The 22,841-nt window shown below is 38.9% G+C and overlaps 1 protein-coding gene and 1 long non-coding RNA gene across 2 annotated transcripts in view; one reads left to right on the top strand and one right to left on the bottom strand.

Annotated features, from left to right (window-relative positions):
• Positions 1-16,651, top strand: part of LOC121387050 (serine-rich adhesin for platelets-like) — a 97,934-nt gene extending 81,283 nt beyond the window's left edge. Inside the window, exons 10-13 of the mRNA XM_041518062.1 lie at positions 4,309-4,449; positions 5,991-7,145; positions 8,593-8,707; positions 10,224-16,651. Of these exons, the coding sequence (XP_041373996.1) occupies positions 4,309-4,449; positions 5,991-7,145; positions 8,593-8,707; positions 10,224-10,735 (1,923 nt within the window). The 3' untranslated portion in view covers positions 10,736-16,651. The remainder of the gene's footprint in view (positions 1-4,308; positions 4,450-5,990; positions 7,146-8,592; positions 8,708-10,223) is intronic.
• LOC121387051 lies at positions 1,655-2,810 on the bottom strand. Its single transcript, XR_005959772.1, has 3 exons — positions 2,651-2,810; positions 2,234-2,295; positions 1,655-1,699 (listed from the first exon to the last, which is right to left on the bottom strand). It is a non-coding gene; the product is annotated as an uncharacterized LOC121387051 (long non-coding RNA).
• Positions 16,652-22,841: the final 6,190 nt, after the last annotated feature.

Genomic DNA, 22,841 nt, shown 5'->3' with positions numbered 1-22,841 from the left:
CTACACTTCACAGGTAATGCTTTATAAATCACAGATATACAGTACACCTCATAGGTAATGCTTTATAAATCACAGGTAGACTGTACACATCACAGGTAAAACTTTATAAATCACAGGTAAACAGTACACATCACAGGTAAAACTTATAAATCACAGGTAAACAGTACACATCACAGGTAAAACATTATAAATCACAGGTAAACGGTACACCTCATAGGTAATGCTTTATAAATCACAGGTAAAACTTTATAAATCACATGTAAAACTTTATAAATCACAGGTAAACTACACATCACAGGTAAAACATTATAAATCACAGGTAAACAGTACACCTCATAGGTAATGCTTTATAAATCACAGGTAAAACTTTATAAATCACATGTAAAACATTATAAATCACAGGTAAACAGTACACATCACAGGTAAAACATTATAAATCACAGGTAAACAGTACACCTCATAGGTAATGCTTTATAAATCACAGGTAAAACTTTATAAATCACATGTAAAACTTATAAATCACATGTAAAACTTTATAAATCACAGGTAGACAGTACACATCACAGGTAAAACTTATAAATCACAGGTAGACTGTACACATCACAGGTAAAACTTTATAAATCACATGTAGACAGTACACATCACAGGTAAAACTTTATAAATCACAGGTAAACAGTACACATCACAGGTAAAACTTATAAATCACAGGTAAACAGTACACATCACAGGTAAAACTTTATAAATCACAGGTAGACAGTACACATCACAGGTAAAACTTTATAAATCACAGGTAGACAGTACACATCACAGGTAAAACTTTATAAATCACAGGTAAACAGTACACATCACAGGTAAAACATTATAAATCACAGGTAAACAGTACACATCACAGGTAAAACTTTATAAATCACAGGTAAACAGTACACATCACAGGTAAAACTTTATAAATCACAGGTAAACAGTACACATCACAGGTAAAACTTTATAAATCACAGGTAAACAGTACACATCACAGGTAAAACATTATAAATCACAGGTAAAACTTTATAAATCACAGGTAAACAGTACACATCACAGGTAAAACTTTATAAATCACAGGTAAACAGTACACATCACAGGTAAAACTTTATAAATCACAGGTAGACAGTACACATCACAGGTAAAACTTTATAAATCACAGGTAAACGGTACACATCACAGGTAAAACTTTATAAATCACAGGTAAACAGTACACATCACAGGTAAAACTTTATAAATCACAGGTAGACAGTACACATCACAGGTAAAACTTTATAAATCACAGGTAGACAGTACACATCACAGGTAAAACTTTATAAATCACATGTAAAACTTTACACATCACAGGTAAAACTTTATAAATCACAGGTAGACAGTACACATCACAGGTAAAACTTTATAAATCACAGGTAAACTTTACACACCGCAGGTAAAACTTTATAAATCACAGGTAAACTTTACACATTACAGGTAAAACTTTATAAATCACAGGTAAACAGTACACATCACAGGTATAAAACATTATAAATCACAGATAAACAGTACACATGACCGGTAAAATGTTATAAATCACAGGTAAACAGTACATGTAGCCTACTCGAAAGTATTCCCCCAAAAGAAACACACCAAGGCTGGGAAGGGTTCGAGGGTTTATTCTCTCGATCACACCATACGCGTGGTTCTGTAAAAATAATTACAAACGATAAATACACTGATAATAACAATAATTAACAACCTCGACTTAATCATAAAAATAAATTACAAATGTCGTTACATAGCAATATATATACTCATTTAAACCATTATCACACAATTATCCAAGTTACTGGCATAATACTTTCCTTCAAAAATATACATACGTTTCGGTGACGTTAATGCCAAAAACAATCAAAATAAGTACATGCATTTAAGATAAAGACTTGGCAACATTATTGCCAACGTTACTCGATTACAAAACAAACAACTTCCCCATTTCAAATGCTGTCAATATAAAACAATAACGTTCGGGTTTGTATGACAAACATTAAAATAAAGACCATTACAGAATACAAACTGGAACAATCGATTTAAAAACAATAATATATATATACATAAAATACTCGGTTACAGCGCAGGTGAAACAAGTCACGTACGTTGGTCAAGACGCACGTGAAACACCTTCGCTGCAAGAATTGCATGTAATAAAGAAATAGACAATACTATTACTACTACACACCTTCGCTGTGGGCGATGAACCGTATAGGATGATAACACTATTACATGTACGTGGGCTTCATCCTGTGAATAAATGGATAAAATATAAGCTACCACTCAAATGGATAATAAAACTACAGCAATTAGACATCTCATCCAACACTAATCACTAATTCTGTTTATACAATTAACTTGCGCCTCTATCTATATTTATACGTTTAATAGTATATATCCAACACCTTTACTTTATTACTGTTTATAAAGTTAACTCCATATATATATTTATTCGTTTAGTGTGTTTTAGTGAATTCAATATTTAAAACGTATTTACCTAGCATTAATTATGGACGTTTAAACACTTTTCCACATTATGTATTACATTTACATTAAAATAATGAGATAAACATTATAACAATTAATACATGCATGTTAGTCAAACCTGTAAGTGCCAAAAGGAAGTCTGAAGATAACGAAAGGCTCAGGAAAAGGAAAAGGCAACTGCAAGTCGTAAGTATGTAACGTGTTGTGTCACTGTCTACACTCAGCGCTGCACGGACCTGACTCACGATCACGTGACACCAAATACACATAACCATTGGATAGAATCAACCAATGGCTCGTCCCTAGCCAGTATGGCGAGAAACAACCATAAAAGGCTTTGTCTAATGCACCAATACGATATTCTCAACGCAGATTGAGAATATCCTATAATAAAATTAATTGAATCCTAAAATAAATATTAATAGTAATAGATAAAATATGTTATTTATATAGAAACGGCCAAATATTTAGTCCCCGTTACATACACATGACCGGTAAATATTATATATCACACGTAAACAGTACACATCACAGGTAAAACATTATAAATCACAGGTAAACAGTACACATGACAGGTAAAAACTTTATAAATCACAGGTAAACTGTACACATCTCATTGTGTATGTAAAACTTTAAATCAATTATTTTGGTACGACTTCAAATATACTTCATATAGGTAAAACTTTACTCTTTAAACTTCAAATGCACTTCATAGATAAAACTGCACTTTTATGGGTAGACTTCACAAGTAAAACTTCAAATGCACTTCATATGTAAAACATTTTTCACAGGTAAATTTAAGCTATTTATAAATTATATGTAAAATTTTTATTACAATGTATATTTCCTGTGTCAAAGTTTAAATATATTTTGTGGGTACAACTTCAAGTACACTATATACACCTAGGTAAAACATTGTACCGCATTTTCCCATGTATTGTGCACACTTTAAAAAACAAACATGCAGGTTACAAATGGAGGTGCACATTATACATGACAATAGAAAAAAAAAATCTTTTTAAAATGTCCAGTGGTCACCCGTAAGAAATCATCGATTGGTAGTTTACGGTACTTTACAGGTTAATTGACAATGTTCATTACAATGAAATGCCAAAACACTCTTAAAAATTGCTTTTCACTTGTGATGGTTGTAATAAATGTAAAATAAATGTACAAAAGCATCCATACTTCGCCAAAAAGTGCACAAAAATAGACCGTAAATATTTTTAATTTCCATGAAATTTAATTCAGCCATTTCCGTCAAATTGGAAATATATGACTACTATAAAATCAGTTAAACACGAAAACCAAATGTAATATGCTATATATTTGTTTTCATTTATTTGTTAGTCATTTACAGTGTATGGGTATATACTTTTGTCTTGATTAGTGGATGTGTGACATGTAAGTACGCAAGTACTAGCCTACATTTTGTGACATGTAGGTCTATGTATGCAAGTACCTAACTTAAGTCTTGTTTCTTGACTATGCCACTGCTTTTGCTTTTAGTTGTTTGGTGACAGGTGGAAAACGGTACATCTTGCATTCACCGTTGATTTTGTGGTTTAAAAAAACGGTGTGCATTATATCGTGGTTCATGGGTTTTTTCTTGGAATAAACATTCAAAGTGAGGGGTGCGCATTATACATTGGTGCGCATAATACATGGGGAAAATACGGTACACTGTGGGTAAAAATTCACTTTACATGTACAAATAACACTTTAAAAAAACCACTCATCAGATAAAATTATTAATTGCTCTTGTCGCTGTTTCAGACATGTTTGTCGACGGATAATGACACGAGTGGAGAAATGATTCCGTCGGTGGATTTCCTCGACAAGTGGAAACAGAAAGACAAGGTTCCATACAACCTCCCAATGTGGAATCCAAAGGAAACCATGGAAATGCTTCTTAAAGTAAGGGCTCTTCCAGAATTTGAATACACGAGGGTGGGGGGTGGGGGTGGGGCGGGAGGAAAGTTTTCTGTATAAATTTGGTTAAAGAGACGTTCCTGAGTTTGCTGCAATTTTTAAGATGTTATCGACTAACAGACTTTTCAATGGTTGTAATTACATATCAAATTGCATAAAATATTAGTGGCTGTATATTGAATGTGTTTCTGATCGTTCTAATATTTATACTATTTATAATATTTATATTTCATTTTATTTCCTAAAATATAAAAAAATTCATACGTACGAAATTATTTGAAGACAAAATCCAGTTTGGGCTTCTTACAAATATTAAAACGACCAGAAACACATTGAATATACAGCCACTGATATTCTAAACGAGAAAATATATTTAATATGTAAGTTTAATCATAGAAATATTTTATTAATAAGAAACATCTTACGATGCTGGCTGGCTAATTTTAACATGCAAATCACTTAGGTTTCAAGCATGTCTCTCTCGAGTCCTATCTCTAGATAGCAAGATAGCCAGGGGCTTGACTCAGGACAGATCTTACAATGCAGCAAACTCAGGAATGTCCCTTTAAATTTACACCAATTAAATTGATGTAAATGTAGCCCAATCATTATCTATCAGTTTTCATGGCCCATGAACTGAGGCAGTATGACAAGTTGTTGGGCGTGGTAGGGGACATGTATTGTTTCAGCAGTAATCTCTGAATGCTTGTCAGAATGCCTGTCAGAATGTTTGTCAAATGTTTGTCAGAATTGTTGTCAGAATGCTTGTCGTCAGAATTGTTGTCAGAATGCTTGTCAGAATGTTTGTCAGAATTGTTGTCAGAATGCTTGTCAGAATGCTTGTCAGAATTGTTGTCAGAATTGTTGTCAGAATGCTTGTCAGAATGCTTGTCAGAATTGTTGTCAGAATGCTTGTCAGAATGCTTGTCAGAATTGTTGTCAGAATTGTTGTCAGAATGCTTGCCAGAACACTCAGTGGTACCAGAGGTGCAGAAAGTACTCGCCCGCTCGCCAAATGTGACAACAATTTGTGATGGATGAGTTAAAAAATACAACTACCAGTCCGACTAATAGACGATGGAAATAGAGCCGGTCAAAGGTCAATACTTCACAGAAATTGCTTGTTTATGTTGAAAGTATGTTGCTGCTGTGTTTTGAATAGATTGTTCTGTTAAATACTTGCTGGATGTCACTTGAATTTTGTAAATCTATATGAAAGAAATGTGAAACATTTATATCAGAATATTAAAAAAATGTATTGATTTGTCAATCAAGGTATGGGACTTGATTTCGTTTGCCACATGATGTTTATCACTTACCAAGGGTACTTAATAACATATAATGGAGACAGTGTGTATTATAATATTGTTAAACAGTAATATTGTTCTATAGGCTGGCGGACTAGTAGAAATTATCGCGGGCTAGTAAAGTTTAGTTGGTTCTGGTCCAGCGGGCTTGTGAAATATTTTCTATTTCTGCACCCCTGGATACATTTTAAAAACTCTCTCTACAATTGTGTCTTTCAGAATTCCACGCCGTCTCCGGTTTCTGTGACTAAATTTAATTCTGCGAATGCCGAGGATTGGTTGTTACAGTTTTCTAAGGAGGACATCGACCGACACTTGAGCAATACTCGGGCTACAGACCCCACTCTTCCGCACGACGGAAACGCCGAAAATATACCAAAGAGTCTAGCAAATAAATTCAATGAATGCGAAATGGCAAGACAAGGTAACTGTTATGAATCTGTTTCGTCAAATCGGGCGACGGGTGATTCTGACACCAGTGGATTCGGCAGTCAGCTGAATGACGGTTGCTCAGATCAGGGAATGAACGTTCAGGGTGAGGCTGGGGATGAGTTGGCTGCCGACAAATGCTGTCAGTCGCCAAGCGAGCAACAAACGCGATTCAACAGTCGATTCTACAGCCTGTGTCCCGTCGGGCCCGACTCCAAGTCCAGCCTGTTTTCAAATGGGAGTCGCGACTGTGACATGAACAAACTGTTTCCTGTGGATACAGCAGCAGTGGGAAACGTTAAGTGCCTCCACACTCCGTCAACAGATTCCTTAGAGATGAATGAGTGCGGAGCGATTCCTTCCAGAAATTCCTTCGAGTCGAAAGAATGCGGAACAGTTCCTTCCACGGATTCCTTTGAGTCGAAAGAGTTTGAAACAATTTCCCGTCAGATTGCTGACCTCTCCAAAACTGTCACAGACCTACATCACAGCCTCTCTAGCTTAAATTCCGACGTCGGCTCCACAGATGATTTACACAATTACCTGCCCTGTTCCTTGGCAACACACTCAAACAGCGTGTTAGACGGATACCACTGGGAGGAGGACGAGATTTTCATGACTTCCTGCGGAGGGGAAGTAATCATCGGGAATAGCGAGATGCTCACGACCGGCTGTTCCGATTGGCTGAACGAGTCGATGGAAGAAAATGGTGCTACGTGTTTCCTGGACTCCGGTTCAGGCGGAGATATTCACGAACAGTTCTATGAGATCCAGGTGAACGGGACGTCGTGCTCGAGCGGACACTTTTCTGGTGAAGTGAATTCCTCCCTCGACAGAACGAGAACGGATATGGGCAGTGGTGGCTATCGCTTGGTGGAAAAGAGGGCGTGCTTCTTCAGAGAAAAACGGGCCAGTTTGAATGACGGTTGCCTGGAAGATCCTGTGGTAAGTGCTGAGTTTTGTTTTTTCAACTTCAAAATATATATACAGTGTGCAAACCGACAACAAGTTAAATGGAAATAAGGGGGCTGTGGGGGGTAGCTCAGTAGTAAAGTGCTCGCTTAATGAGAGGTCGGTCTAGGATCAATCCCTGTCAGTGGTTCCATTGGGCTATTTTTCATTCCAGCCAGTGCACCACTTTTGGTAAATCAAAGGCTGTGGTATGTGCTATCCTGTCTGGGATCGTGCATGTAAAAGATCCCTTGTTACAAATGGAAAAATGTAGCAGGTTTCCTCTCTTAAGACTATATGTTAAAATTACCAAATGTTTGATATCCAATAGCTGATGATTAATAAATCAGTGTGCTCTAGTGGTGTTGTTAAAAACAAAACTTAAACCAACAACAGGTTAAATGGAAATAGATATTACTTCATGAGTGGCCGTTAGACTACCATTTGGCATTTACATAGGTCTTTCGTATATTTGCCGATTGACTTAATTTATTTGAATAAATATTGTTTAAAAAAAATTTAAAAAAATTGAAATTAAAATGTTATTGAATGTAAGAAAAGTCTGTTATATTTAGGAATTTGGACGGGACGTAGCCCAGTGGTTAAAGCGCTTGCTTGATATGTGGTCGGTGTGTGATTGATTCCTGTCGGTGGGCCCATTAGCCGATGATTGATTAATCAATGTGTTCTAGTGGTGTCGTTAAACAAAACAAACTTCTTCTTGTCAGGGACTGGAGCAGTGGTACATGTATATGTGATCGATCACAAATTTTTTTAATGATTGAAGAGTGAATTGTTGAAGTTTGAAGGTGTATATTTTAAAACTAATAATATTGCAGACAGGTGCAAATATACTACATGTACATGTAGATTCTATGCTTGTTAAAGATCAAGGTTTTCTAGAGATTAGAGGGGTTTTTTTTAATTCTTTAAGTTCAATTACTTATATTATTTACAATTTTTTAAGTTTTGCTATATATTTTAAAATTATTATTGAATTATTGAGTATACATTTTTAAAATATTGCAGAAATGTACCAATATGCTGAAGTTGAATTACTAAAGTTTGACTGTATCATATGTAATTTGGAATTATTGAAGTTTGAGAATGTAAATAAATTAAAAAAATGATTGCTTTAAAAACATTATTGTAGACACAGGCCAATATGTTGAAATTTAACTGTACATGTATATATTTTTGAATTATTAAACTTTGACTGTACTGGTATAAAATAAAAAATATGTATTTCAGAAACGTGCGAACATGCTGGAATTAATGCTTATTTGAATGATTAAAGTTTGAATTACTGAAGTTTATCTGTCTATATGTTTGTAATATTATTTCAGAAACATGCCAACATGCTCTATTCGATGCTTATTTGAATGATTAAAGTTTGAATTATTGAAGTTTATCTGTCTATATGTTTGTAATATTATTTCAGACACGTGCCAACATGCTCGATTCGATGCTTGCATCTGGCGGTGAGAGCAACGATAGTCTGGCCAGCGATATTGGACTTGATCACATGATGTGTCAGAGACTGACAGGCAGCTCCGGTGAGAATTTTAGTTAAATCTTTCTGTTTTTAAGGCCCCCCCCCAAAAAAAGATAAAAAGAAAGAAAGAAAAAAGAAAAGGTTGGTCTCTGGTCAGACCAAACCGGGATTTCTCCAAGCATTCTGAACATACATTAAGCCCCTTCCCGGGTGTATACCACCAAATAAAATCTCATAGATGACAATAGTAACATATGTGGCTACCTGCAGAGTATCAATCAACATAAACTCCATGGATATAAATACTTCCACCCCTCGCCCTTAAAGTGAATCACAAAAAATGGGGGGTCAAGCTGCTCATTTCTGAGATAACAGGTAGCATCTATGACTACCCTAGTTCCGCACAAAATTTGAGTATTTTTTTTTTATAGGTACCTTATACATGTTTCAAGCACAAGACTACTTGACACAGTGGTACTAGATGAAATAAAATTGCTCTTTTTTTTACCCAGATGAAACTTTTTTTTTTCACAAGCAACACACACATTTATCACCAATCACAAGACTTGTGGTGTTCACTTCTCTATCAAAAGTTGGGTGCACCTCGAACTTTGACCCAGCCGGAAGTTATTTAGTTTAGTACTACCTCCCAAAAGAAAATGGCACTGAAAATTTCCAATATAATAAGCTTTTGTGACTTAGACTTTGCCCATAAATGATCTCATTTAAACCCTAAATGTCATGGTATCTCACAGTATTATTATTTGAGGCAGCGCAGCATTATTTCTGGTATAGAAGGTGCTGTTGTAGCTACCCTGGGAAATTTGTCTCAGTTTAATCGATTTTGATCACATGCTTTTTTTTCATTGAATGGTAAGGCAGTGGTTACCTGGTTATCACCCAGGAGCAGCCAGTCATATGTTTTTAAATTGTATTTGCACATATGTGTGTTATTAATACATGTATGTGTTAATTGTTCAACATCTAATTGCCCATTTATTAATATATCAATGTGCTCTAGTGGTGTCGTTAAACAAAACAAACAAACTTAGTATGTGTTATCATAAATAACGAAGAAGAAGTTTGTTTTGTTTAACGATACCATCAGAGCACATTGATTTATGAATCATCGGCTATTGGATGTCAAACATTTGGTAATTTTGACAAATAGTCTTAGAGAGGAAACCCGCTAAATTTTTTCCATTAGTAGCAAGGGATCTTTTATATGCACCATCCCACAAACAGGGTAAAACACTCGCTTGATGCATGGTCGGTTTGGGATCGATCCCTGTCAGTGGGCCCATTGCGCTATTTCTTGTTCCAGCCAGTGCACCGCGACTGGTGTATCAAAGGCCATGGTATGTGCTATCCTGTCTATTGGATGGTGGCGACAGCGGGTTTCCTCACTCAATATCTGTGTGGTCATTAACCATATGTCTGAAGCCATATAGCCATAAATAAAATGTGTTGAGTGCATCGTTAAATAAACCATTTCCATTTCCATATTCATGTTTATCACAATGCAGTAATTTATCTCCATCCCCTTGCCATATTAAAATGTGTCTATCTGATTGCAGGTAAACCAGATGCCATTCACAATTCTACCTCAGGACAGCTTCCGTTGGATTTTTCCAAATTTTTTATTCGTTACGGAGAACAGGAACAACAGGCAGTTGCAGCTTTTGATTTCCTCGACGAATTTTCCGCTTCCAATTCTGAGTGTACATCTCCGCAGCAGTTTGGACATCTCGACAACAAGAAAGAGGCGGCAGAGGCCGAATCGCCCCCATCGACCGTCTGTCCGTCTGTGTGTGTTCTCGACTGTCGTATTGATGCGAGCGGACGGGTGAGAAAAATCGACAAAAACCGGCGGAAAAAGCGTGCGGATGAACGTAAGGAACAAAAACAGCGAGAGAACAACACAAAGAGTCACATACCGAGATACAGCTGTGACCAACGCAATTCTTGTCACAACATTTCGTCCGATTCGGCAGAATTTCTTCCAGGGGAGGGTCTTTCGTTGAGTGACTCATGTCACGAAAGTTTTAGTTCGTCAAGTCCGACTTTCAACAGTGTGACTATGCTTTAAACAAAAATGGCTGGATATAGTTTCATTGTTTATAGTTGTGTTGTGCTTCTCACTGCAATTTTTCATTGAGTTTAAAAGGCATTGCGAAATGTTTCATTGGAGAAGCCTAAAGTGTATCTCGTTTATTTAAATATCTCGTTTATTTTCTCGAATTTCTGTTCAGCTAACTCGGGGTCGAAATTGGCTTACATTTTTTGCCACATGTTTATGTCCGGCAAGCAACGAAGTCTACCGGCCCAAATCAAAACTTGCAGGACCAAACACTATTGACTTAAAATAATGTGTGAAAGAATTTTGGGCATTTTAAGCGACATATGTTGCCTGACCGGTTAATTTCAAGCCCTGAATAGACATTGGACGTACAGTCTACATCTTGAATAGACATTGGATGCACACTATATGTACATTGTGGAAAAAACAACAAAAATATTTATACATACCTGTATTTATTTCTTCGATTTCTGTATTGTATTTAAATATCTTGTTTCTTACATCGTATAATTTATTGTAATATTGTACAATGAATTGAAAGACTATATACAGTTTTGATCTGGTATAAATATCAATCAATTGTGGACAAGGGTGCTATAATTTCAATATGGATGCAGTCGTTCTAGATTTTAAATATTTACTGTATTTTACCTAATAAGTGCTTCTTTAAAAAAAAGAAGAAAAACACATTAATTTTGTTATATATTTTTTTAATACATGTATCAGTGTGTACATGTGTATTTCCTTTCAATTGATTATCATCAGACATTTAAACTCAGGACTGTTCCTATAAAGAATAACATGTATACAAAATAAACTAGTTGGTTGTAAAGTGGAGGTGGGTGTAATGTGGAGGTGGGTGTAATATGGAGGGGTGTAAGGCAACCCCTTTCAATTTAGAAAATGACTACGGCAAAAAACTTGCCGTGAATTTTTGTTCTCGTAATTTTAGAGAAAATAGGGTAGTCCACTGTAAAAAAAAAACACCCTAAAATTGCCATAAGTCCCTGGTAATCTGTATAAGATTGTCGATTGCCGTGGACAGTTGCTGGGGTTGTGAGATGAATTGAATCAGATCTCCCCGTGAGAACAGTTGAGGGGAGTGATTGATTTGCCCCCTAACATTGATTATAGGGAGTCATTTAAGATAGTACCTTTCTGAGCATTGATATTTAATCCTTTTACAATAACGTTTTTAAGATTCTCATTCTAAGTATCTAAGCAGGCCCGTAGGAGCCAGGGGTGGGGTGGGGTGGGTTGTGGTGGAGTGGGGTGTGGCTGTCCCTCTCCCCTCCCTATAAAAATAAAGGTAAAAATATGGCTTGTCTCTCCCCCCCCCCCCCCACACACACACACTATAGAGACCACCACCCCACTTGACAATGAAAATTTAAATGTTTTTGGTCCAACTTCATATAAATAAAGTTTAAAATATGACTTGTACTCTATTTTTGTGTGTCCAGCTTTATACAAATAAAGGTAAAAATATGGCTGGTCCCCCCCCCCCCCCCCCACACACACACACACCCCCACTATAGGGGCTGTGGCTCCCTACTCAAGGATGAAAATGTTTGTTTTTTTGTGCAACTTTATATAAATAAAGGTAAAAATATGACTTGTTCCCCTTTCACTATAGAAGCTGTGACCCCTCACTAGAAGTTGTGCCTCCCCCACCTCACCCCACCCTACAAAATATTGTTATGACTGGCCTGCTAAGGGGAGCTAAAAGTAACTCATCTTGAACTATAGTCCGTCCCATCATTCTATTAAAATATTTTTTATAAATAATTTCAGTTTTGTTTGACGCAAGAAGAAAAGTAAAGGTGTTTTGGAAATAACAAAAAGGTACTATTTTTGTGTCCAATTTAGAAAACAACCAGCTCAAAAATAAATAACTTGTAAATTCTGTAGCATGAAAAAAGGCGTTTCCATGGGACGGACTATAGACTCAGGGGAGTGTTAGGGAGTGGAAACGATGGCACCCCTTAACAGCGAGATCTGTTCATTCCAAGATTACAGACATCATGTGGCCTTTTTTAGTTTTGCAGGTATATGAAATATGACTGGGCACTTTGTATGTTTACAAATAAGTGCATTTAATTGTGGCAGCTACTGTGTTAATGCAAAATATTGCTCGGAAATTACCCGAGTTATAAGCAATAAGTTAGCAGAAATTTTATTTCTGTGTCTTGTTTCCAGTATGCAGAACATAACTCAATGATAAAACCAACTACCAGACCATAGATGGTTTCTGGAAGTTGGTAATTACAGTATATAACTCAACAATAAAATCAACTACCAGACCTTAGATGGTTTCTAGAAGTTGGTAATTACAGTTGGTGCCTCAACAATAAAGTCAACTACCAGACCATATTTGGTAATTACAGTTTGTGCCTCAACAATAAAACCAACTGGCAGACCATAGTTGGTGTCTGGAAGTTGGTAATTACAGTTGGTGCCTTGACAATAAAATCAATGACCAGACCATACTTGTTGTTAATTACAGTTTGTGCCTCGACAATAAAATCAACTAGCAAACCATAGATGGTTCTGGAAGTTGAGGACTTGAACTTAATGACAGCACCACCGACAATTTTCTTGTGAATTGTTCCTGCGAATATATTTCTCTTATGGTAGTTGATGTTATTGCTGATTAGCGTACTGTAACATTATTTTGTATTTATGAAACCTGGAGAATGAAAACCCGCATCTGTTACAAAGTCTCACACCTTTCGAATATTTCGGACTATTTTGCCAAGTTAGTCAACATAGGCTCTACTAATTTGTAGTCTATTTTAACATCATCATGCACAATAGGGAAGTTTTATTTTAGTTCCATTGTGTAAGTAGTTTTATTGCTGAGACTGAGTATTGCAGAGTAAAGTGTTTTAAAAATGTCTATGTTGGAAATAGTTTTATTATTGAGATAGTGTTTTTAACTACCCCAGCTGAACACAGCTGTAGATGGTGAATTATTATGTAATAAAGACAAGACAATGTATAGTACAGGCCACAACAGAAAAGTCAACCAACCACCCACAGAAGGTTCTTTAAAATGTTTTTAACTACCCCAGCTGAACACAGCTGTAGATGGTGAATTATTATATAATAAAGACAATACAATATACAGTACAGGACACAACACAACAGAAAAGTTAACCAATCACCCATAGATAGTTTCTTAAAAATGTTTTTAACTACCCCAGCTGAACACAGCTGTAGATGGTGAATTATTATATAATAAAGACAATACAATATACAGTACAGGACACAACACAACAGAAAAGTCAACCAACCACCCATAGATGGTTTCTTAAAGTGTTCTTCTTTTTTTAACTACTCCCAGTTGAACACGGCTGTAGATGATGGGTTCTTATGTTGTTGACTAGCAAACCATGGTCGGTTTCTGAAAGTGGACGTACCACCGGGTGAACAGACCAGCTGTAGATGACACACGTGACACATTAGCAGTTGCCACAGCTGAACACATCTAACAACATTTAGACTTTATTCTGGTCAAACTCTCCACACTGGCAGTCAGTGAAACACAACTGGATTCTTATGTAATATAGACAATACAATGTACAGTGCAGGACACAACTAAATAGTTGTTGTTTATTTGGTAAATACCACCAGATGAACACACTAACTACATGAAGTTCACTTTATTTTGGTCAAACCCTCCACACAAGCAGTTAGTGAAACAGACCGGAGACCATCTAGCTGACCACCTATGTCTAGTTGACTTTAAGGTTGGTTTGTGTACTGTATGTATACAGTCAGTGAAACAGACTGGAGACCATCTAGCTGACCACCTGTATCTAGTTGACTTTATTATTTTTTGTGTACTGTATGTATACCGTCGGTGAAAACAGACTGGAAACCAACTAGCTGACCACCCATGTGTAGTTGACTTTATTGTTTGTTTGTGTACTGTATGTATACAGTCGGTGAAACCAGATTGGAGACCAGCTAGCTGACCACCCATGTCTAGTTGACTTTATCGTTGGTTTGTGTACTGTATGTATACAGTCGGTGAAAACAGACTGGAGACCAACTAGCTGACCACCCATGTCTAGTTGACTTTATCGTTGGTTTGTGTACTGTATGTATACAGTCAGTGAAAACAGACTGGAGACCAACTAGCTGACCACCCATGTCTAGTTGACTTTGTTGTTGGTTTATATACTCTACATGCGTATAATTGCTGATGTGTATTTTTCCTTATTATTATTATTATTATTATATTTATTTTTTTGTGTGTGGGTGGGGTCTGTTTTTGTTTTTTTATAAACTATATAAGGGAGGAAACTCTTATTATTTTTCTGTGGTCTTTTTCCAATCTTCATTTTCGACAGTTCTGTAATAAAATATTTGTTATTTTCCTTCAAAGCAATAATGCTTGTCAATAATGCCAATAATTATATGCAGACATGCAAACACTATTTGTTTGTTTTGTTTTAAAAGATGACAGTATATTTGTAAACCTTATACTTTTATACTTTATAAGGTATTGATGTCTATTTTTAGCGATCCATGGATTTTTATCTCAAAGACATTTTTAATTCTGTAATTTTGACTACATATTCAGCATGATGGTTTTATGACGTTTATTTGGGACCAGGTTTTTTTTGTCCCCATTTTGCTGCTAGAATGTGTTTTTATCTTATGCTTGCAAAGCTTTACAACGAAACTAAGGACTGTTCCCAAGATCATATCAGGGGTGGTGGCTGTCAATCTCAGTACCCACTACCTATGTAACAAATGAATATTGACATTATTGAATATAAACATATCCCAGGCACGGTGGAAGCAAGTAGACATTGTAAGTTCTGACGGAGATCGCAGGTACAAAGCAGAGTGCACTGGCTGAAACATGAAAGAGCGTAATGGGCCCACCAATAGGGATCGATCCAAGACCGACCGCGTATCAAGCGAACGCTTTACCACTGGGTTACGTCCTGCCCCTACTGCATATGGAGTTCATTAAATACTTAACACTACATACACGCATGCCCTCCTCACCCTGTGGTGATTTCCGGAACTGTCCTAAAGCAATCTGACCAATGACATTTGTTATCAAAGCTTGCACATCTTTATACAAAGATCACTGGGACTTCATCTTGTATACAGATTTGGTTTTGCCACTTTAATTTTCAACAACATATATGTGACTAGTTTCAAAAATTGATTGTCGTGTGCAGGTCCACAACATCGAGCACTCAGGCCTGTAGGAACAATATTGGGGGTGGGGGGGGGGGGGGGGGCACAATCTCAAGTAGAGGGGTCACAGCCTCTAGTGAGAGGGGCTGAACAAGCTAAATCTTAATCCCCTTCATGCTAAGAAGCACATACGGGTGGAACCAGAGATCGCCACTGCTTCCTGTCCTTCTCCAGCAGCCCCCGGCTCAGACTGCCCTCTCGGATTTCCTTCTCTACTGTCCTCCATTTTTATGTCGGTCTTCCTCGTTTCCTTTTTCCAGGAGGGTTCCATCGGAGTACCGCTCTTGGTAGAGCTTTTTGAGGCATTTTGGTCACACGGCCAATCCAGCGCCATCTTCGGCACTTGATCTCCGATACCAATGATTCTGTGGAGGGTTTTTTTATGGAGTTCTTCATTGGTTATGATGTTGGGCCAGAAGATATTCAGAATCCTGCGAAAGCACCGATTTTGAAAGACCTCCAACTTCTGACCGATCGTCTTGGTCATTTTCCAGGATTATGCTCCATACAGTAGAGTGTTTTTAAAAAGGCGTACCTTTGTCTTCAAACTAATCTTCCTTGCTTTCCAAATGTTTCAGAGTGATGCAAATGTCTGGCTTGCCTTGGAGATTCTTGAGTTAAGCTATATATTTGCCTTTATTTATATAGAGTGACAAACAACATACTTTTTGTCCTTCAGTTTGGGGGGGGGGGGGGGGGGGGGGGGGGGGGGGGGGGGGGGTGGGGGGTGGGGGTGGGTGGGGGGGGGGGGGGGGGGGGGGGGGGGGGGGGGGGGGGGGGGGGGGGGGGCACATATTTTTTCGTCATGAGTAGGGGTGGTCCAGCACCCACAAACCACCCACCCCCGGATCTGCATCTGTTCATTTTATATGAAGACAGACGATTGCCTACATTTCATTTACAGAAAACATGTACATGTATTTTTACAACTGTTTTTGATCTCAACTTTTACACATGCTGTATATGTCTATAATTAATATATGTCTTGTGCAAGTCTATGTTTGCAAAGGGTACATGTAGATATAGTTATTACATTTATGTATTAATAATGTTGAGAACTCCCACTGGTATGGCTAGCCTAAGGCAAGGGATATATAACTCATATATATACTACTTGCTCACTGTGTATTAAGCAATATTTACATAGTTTATAAACTGTGTGTGTGTTAATGTAATGGCATTTTTTTCGGAAGGTCATAAATAAAATTTCTAACTAGCTAAATGTCACGCATTTTGTCTTTTTTCTTTATATATATATATATGTATGTATTGATGTATGAATATTTATATATTGTATGTATGTCGAGGTTGACTGTTACATACATAGACATTAACGCACTGGCGCAGGGGATAATTAAATCCTTTCTGGCCTCGCAAATATCCCATGCCGTTGCTGGGACTCGAACCTGTGACATCGAATCGCCCGCAAATTGCAAGACTAACCACGATGCGCTCTGAGCTATCGAAGCTTCCATAAAAAGGAAGTTCTTTAACTCAACCATATGCATGGGGCCTACAATCTACGCGGTCGATCCCGCTTACGTGCATGAAACAGTGGGCAGACCTGGCACTGGCTAGTATGTATTGATGTATGAATATCTATATATTATATGTATGTCGAGGTTGACTGTTACATACATAGATATTAACGCACTGGCGCAGGGGATAACTAAATCCTTTCTGGCCTCACAAATTGTCCCATGCCGTTGCTGGGACTCGAACCTGTGGCACCGAATCGCCCGCAAATTGCAAGACTAACCACGATACGCTCTGAGCTATCGAAGCTTCTATAAAAAGGAAGTTCTTTAACTCAACCATATGCATGGGGCCTACAATGTATGTATGCAGGGCCGTACCCTCGGGGGGGGGGGGGGGGGGGGCAGGGGCCCCCCCCCCCCCCCCCCCCCCCCCGAGAATCTTGTCCTTTTTTTTTTGTATATATCTCCAGTAATAGCATAGAAATGTTTAATCTTTATAGTATGTTAAAAATTATTTATAAAATTTAGTGCCCCCCCCATGGATTTTGGTCAGGGTACGGCCCTGGTATGTATGTGTGTGTGTGTGTGTGTGTGTGTATGTGTATGTGTCTGTGTATGTATGTATGTATGTATATGTATATGTATGTAAATATATACTCTTCAAAAAAAGAAACGCAAAAGGGTACAAATGGGTTATAACTCCGATTTTATGTTTCCTACCGGTTCATGCTTTGTGAATATAAGGTCATTGCATGTCCCAAACACATTCCCACGGTTACATTCGATAAAACGCAGCTACTGTACAATAAAGTTCCAAAATGTGAATATTCGCAAAAACGCAGCCACGTGCAAACCATGTCACCACTGCACGTGCGTTGTCTGCACGTGCAACATGAACATCGACAGTATAAAAGTGCAGGGTGTTCGCTTGCCTGGCCTTTGTATCTGGCCGACAGTTGACAATCCAGGACATGCCACGTCTCAGTGAACCGCAGAGAAACAATGCCATCGGCCGACTAGACGCAGGCGAATCCAGAACGGCCGTTGCCAGGGCATTCCATGTGTCCCCAAGCACCATCTCCAGACTGTGGGACCGTTACCAGCAACATGGATCAACACGTGACCTCCCTAGATCCGGTCGACCACGGGTCACTACCCCCGGGCAGGACCGCTACATCCGGGTACGCCACCTTCGGGAACGATTGACTACTTCCACCTCCACAGCCGCCGCAATACCAGGTTTGCGCAGGATATCCGACCAGACCGTACGGAACCGCCTACGTGAGGTAGGAATTCGTGCCAGACGTCCAGTTCGAGGTGTCATCTTAACACCACAACACCGTCGACTCCGACTGCAGTGGTGCCAGATTCATCGACAATGGCCTCAACTGCGATGGAGACAGGTGTGGTTCAGTGACAAGTCCCGATTTCTGCTCCGACGTCATGATGGAAGATGTCGCGTGTATAGGCGTCGTGGTGAACGTTATGCGGCAAACTGCGTGCAGGAAGTGGACAGATTCGGCGGGGGTAGTGTCATGGTGTGGGCAGCCATCTCACACACTGGCAGAACTGACCTGGTCCACGTGCAGGGCAACCTGAATGCACAGGGCTACATTGACCAGATCCTCCGGCCACACATCGTTCCAGTTATGGCCAACGCCAACGCAGTGTTCCAACATGACAACGCCAGGCCTCACACAGCACGTCTCACAACGGCTTTCCTACAGAACAACAACATTAATGTCCTTCCTTGGCCATCGATATCACCGGATTTGAACCCAATTGAGCATCTATGGGACGAGTTGGACCGACGCCTCCGACAGCGACAACCACAGCCCCAGACCCTGCCCGAGCTGGCAGCAGCCTTGCAGGCCGAGTGGGCCACCATCCCCCGGGACGTCATCCGTATTCTGGTTGCTTCAATGGGCAGGCGGTGCCAGGCAGTTGTCAACACACGCGGAGGCCACACCCGGTATTGACTCCAGATGACCTTGACCTTGGTGGTGTGTCCTATCACTTACTCACAATGGACTAGAGTGAATTGTGAACAATCCTGCAACATTTGGTAATTATCGGACTCACCATTCAATAATTAAATCAATTCTCCAAATGTTACGACAATGTGGTTTTGCTTTCTTCTTTTGAAGATTATATATCAGTGTAGGTCTAATAAATGATTTAACAGCTAAATTTTTTAAATAATGAAAAACTTGTTATCAACAGTGCACTCACTGTATGACTCACAACGTGTAATATGAGGATGACTCGATTCAGTGATAACAAGCAACCCTCACCAGATATACGAGTAAGGAGTTTGTTTTGTTTAACGACACCACTAGAGCACATTGATTTATTAATCATCGGCTGTTGAATGTCAAATAGTCGATAATTCTGACAGGTAGTCTTCGAGGAAACACGCTATGTTTTATAGGCACTGTCATACGGGCAGGACAGCGACCAATAAAACAATCGTGGGTTATTGGTTGGAACGATCAGAGCAATGCGCACCGAGGGGGGTACTTCGATCAAACCATCTGGCGAGTGCTCTTACGAATGAGTTAAATCGTAAATCCCACCCAGTGGAAGCATCATGTTAGTAAAAAATTATTTTATTTGGCGATGATGTTTTACGCCTATGTAATGTATAGTGTACCGTTCACAACAAATAATAAATACTTGTGGTAGACAACCCATAAAATGCAACTTTATTCCAACACATTCTGAGGATGAGTAAAAATTAAAATAAAGTTAAGGAGTCATATCTTTATTTTATTATTTCACAATCACTGTCCTGTGAACATAAGATACGCATAAATAGAAGGTCACATTCAGAGGTCTTGAGGCAAAATACAATTACTGTTTATTTAGTATAATTGTCATCATCAATGTTCTCATCACCACTGGTATCATCATCATCATCGTCGTCACTGTCTGCTTCGTCCAGATAGTCACTGATCCAGAAACGATATTTGTTTAATCTGGAACGAATTTGTGGTCTAACATCTGTCTTCGGATCCACCGACTGTAGAATATTTCTCGAGTTCATGCCTTTGTCAAAGTAATACATGTATGTCAAAACTTGAGAGTACGTTTCTTTAAACAATTTCCATTTTAAAGCCTTCAGTCGTTTCTCAATGTCATCTTGAGGCATATTCCTATCTCGGAAACGTTGTTTCTTGTCTTCAAAATAGTCACGATTTATATTGTATTCACGATCGAGCATCTGACGTATGCCCTCGTTTTCGAGATCATTAGAGGTCTCTCCTTTGTCCTCGTCATTTTCACATGCAAGTTTCTCCCCTCTTTAAAGACGACCCCACACGTATCTCAGGACTGCATTTTCTTGATGTTTTCAAAAATGGCTCTACTTCATCGTCTTCATCATCAGCACTTTCGTAGGCGGGTATGCCTGGTAATGTCCTCTTAAATGCACCCCTTTGCATGATTTTGGATCGACTGTAGTAGATGCACTCGCAGAGCTGTTTCCCCGATGCTGGTGACAAGTCATCTGGGGTATTCGCTGTTGCATCTACGCTTTTACATCGTTCAGGCACACCGTTCCCGTCTCTAGGCCGTTAGATCGAAGGCGTAACATTTCGGGCATGGTAGGGTTGAGGTCCACCATGAGGTGTCCAAAGGGCCTGTGGGTAGCTCCCTCGAAATATTTCATGAAATGACGAGTGTTTTCTGGATACATCTGCCATGCCAAGGTCATAACTTGTTGCTTGTCGATGGGATTGTTGGGACAATCTCTTCTCTGCGTCGGGTCCTTACTCTGATAGAGATTCTGATTGATGGTAATCACGGAGAGGTTTCTGTGATGACTCCCTTCTGTAAAAAGGACCGTGATGCGAGAATCTTTATTGGCCGTAGACAATGATAGTGTGGAAATACAAAAGAGTGCTCTTGCTTGTTGCCCTTCAGACAAAGGCGACGCAGTAGAGGTTCGTACAGAGATGTATAGATGTACACGTCATGGCACTCACATCTCTTGGCAGCGTCCCAATTTGTTAAGGCAATCTCTGCTAAAGCCACCACCCCTTTTTGTCTTAGTCATATGGACTCGTCCAAATGGACTCGAAAAGACCAGGATGTGTTCTTGGGATACTGAGTAGGGCGGTCCACAAGTTGGAATTTCCCCTCTCCAGTGACAAATTGACGATGCACGTTACAATCACGATGTAAGTGATGAGGATCTGAGAGAAGAACACAGTCTCTGTTTTAGCAACACGTCGACCAAACAGTCCCCAACTTTCTGATTTGGAAACACTTCGAGAGAGAGATTGTACTTCTTCGGGATCTTCCATTCTAATGACATGCACCAGTTAGAAGTTGTCTCTGTTTATAGGTTTTGGTAATGTCTGACGTCTGCTTCGCGAATCCACGAATTGTATTTCTTGGGTCAATGTCACCATTTGATTAGAACTTGTTTCTGTTTATGTCTCGTGCACTTTTTCAGTATGTCTTGAATACGATATTCCTGGTCTGGACGTTCTTGGACTTTTTGGAGTACCTGAGCATAAAAGGTGCCTTCGATCGATTCTCCTCCCCAATCTTTCAACTGATACACGTCGTGCCCCTGTGACCAGTAACGTTTCTCGATGGTGAAGATTTCTCCCGACCATTTTTCTTGATATTCTCTGTTAAACGCCCTTCTGAGATGACTTACACGTATGGTGTCCCCCACATTAAAGGTAAAGGATCGTTTTAATTTTGGCACTTTCTTCTTCTTTCGAATCAGATACTAATCTAACCTGACTTCGCTTTCGTTGTCCTGGTTTACATTGCTTGGAGAACGGCCAAGGGATCGATGTTGGATGTTATTGTAACTGGTCACCACTTTATCCAGAACGTCCAAGTATCGGTAGGTAGAGTGTTTCAGCATGTACCTGAACAGGCGCATTTTCGGCGTTTTAATCACCCTTTTGGCCAGACTGGCTTTGGTCACATTCAACGAGAAGAGCTGTGCAATACCGTGTCGTTTCAGCATTGCCTTGAATAAATGATTTTTATTTTCGGATCCTGAATCCGATTGAAACACGTTGGGTTTGCGTGACAGGTTTTCCCCCACAGGTCTGTCATACCACCGCTCACCTCTCGAGCTTGTTCGATTTTTAATGGAACCACCCATACGTATCGAGAAAACAAATCGATGACAATCATCAGATATTTTATACCCTCATTGTATTGTGACACGTAAATCATGTCCATGAGGTCCGATTGCCATCGACTATCGATTCCTTCTACTACATAATGTCTGCGTGGAAACTTTCTTCGTACCTGCCGTGTCATTGTTACTTCCCCGAAAAGACAACTGGACTCGGTGAAGATATTTTAACAGGGTTCTTTATTCCGGAGAATAAGGATATATATTCAAACAAACCCTATAAGCAAAAATAGCATTATTAAAATAC

The sequence above is a fragment of the Gigantopelta aegis genome, chromosome 13, assembly GCF_016097555.1.
Source record: "Gigantopelta aegis isolate Gae_Host chromosome 13, Gae_host_genome, whole genome shotgun sequence".
Classification (NCBI taxonomy): Eukaryota; Metazoa; Mollusca; class Gastropoda; order Neomphalida; family Peltospiridae; genus Gigantopelta; species Gigantopelta aegis.
The sequence above is the reverse complement of the archived record's forward strand: the minus strand, read 5'-3'. Positions and strand labels throughout refer to the sequence as shown.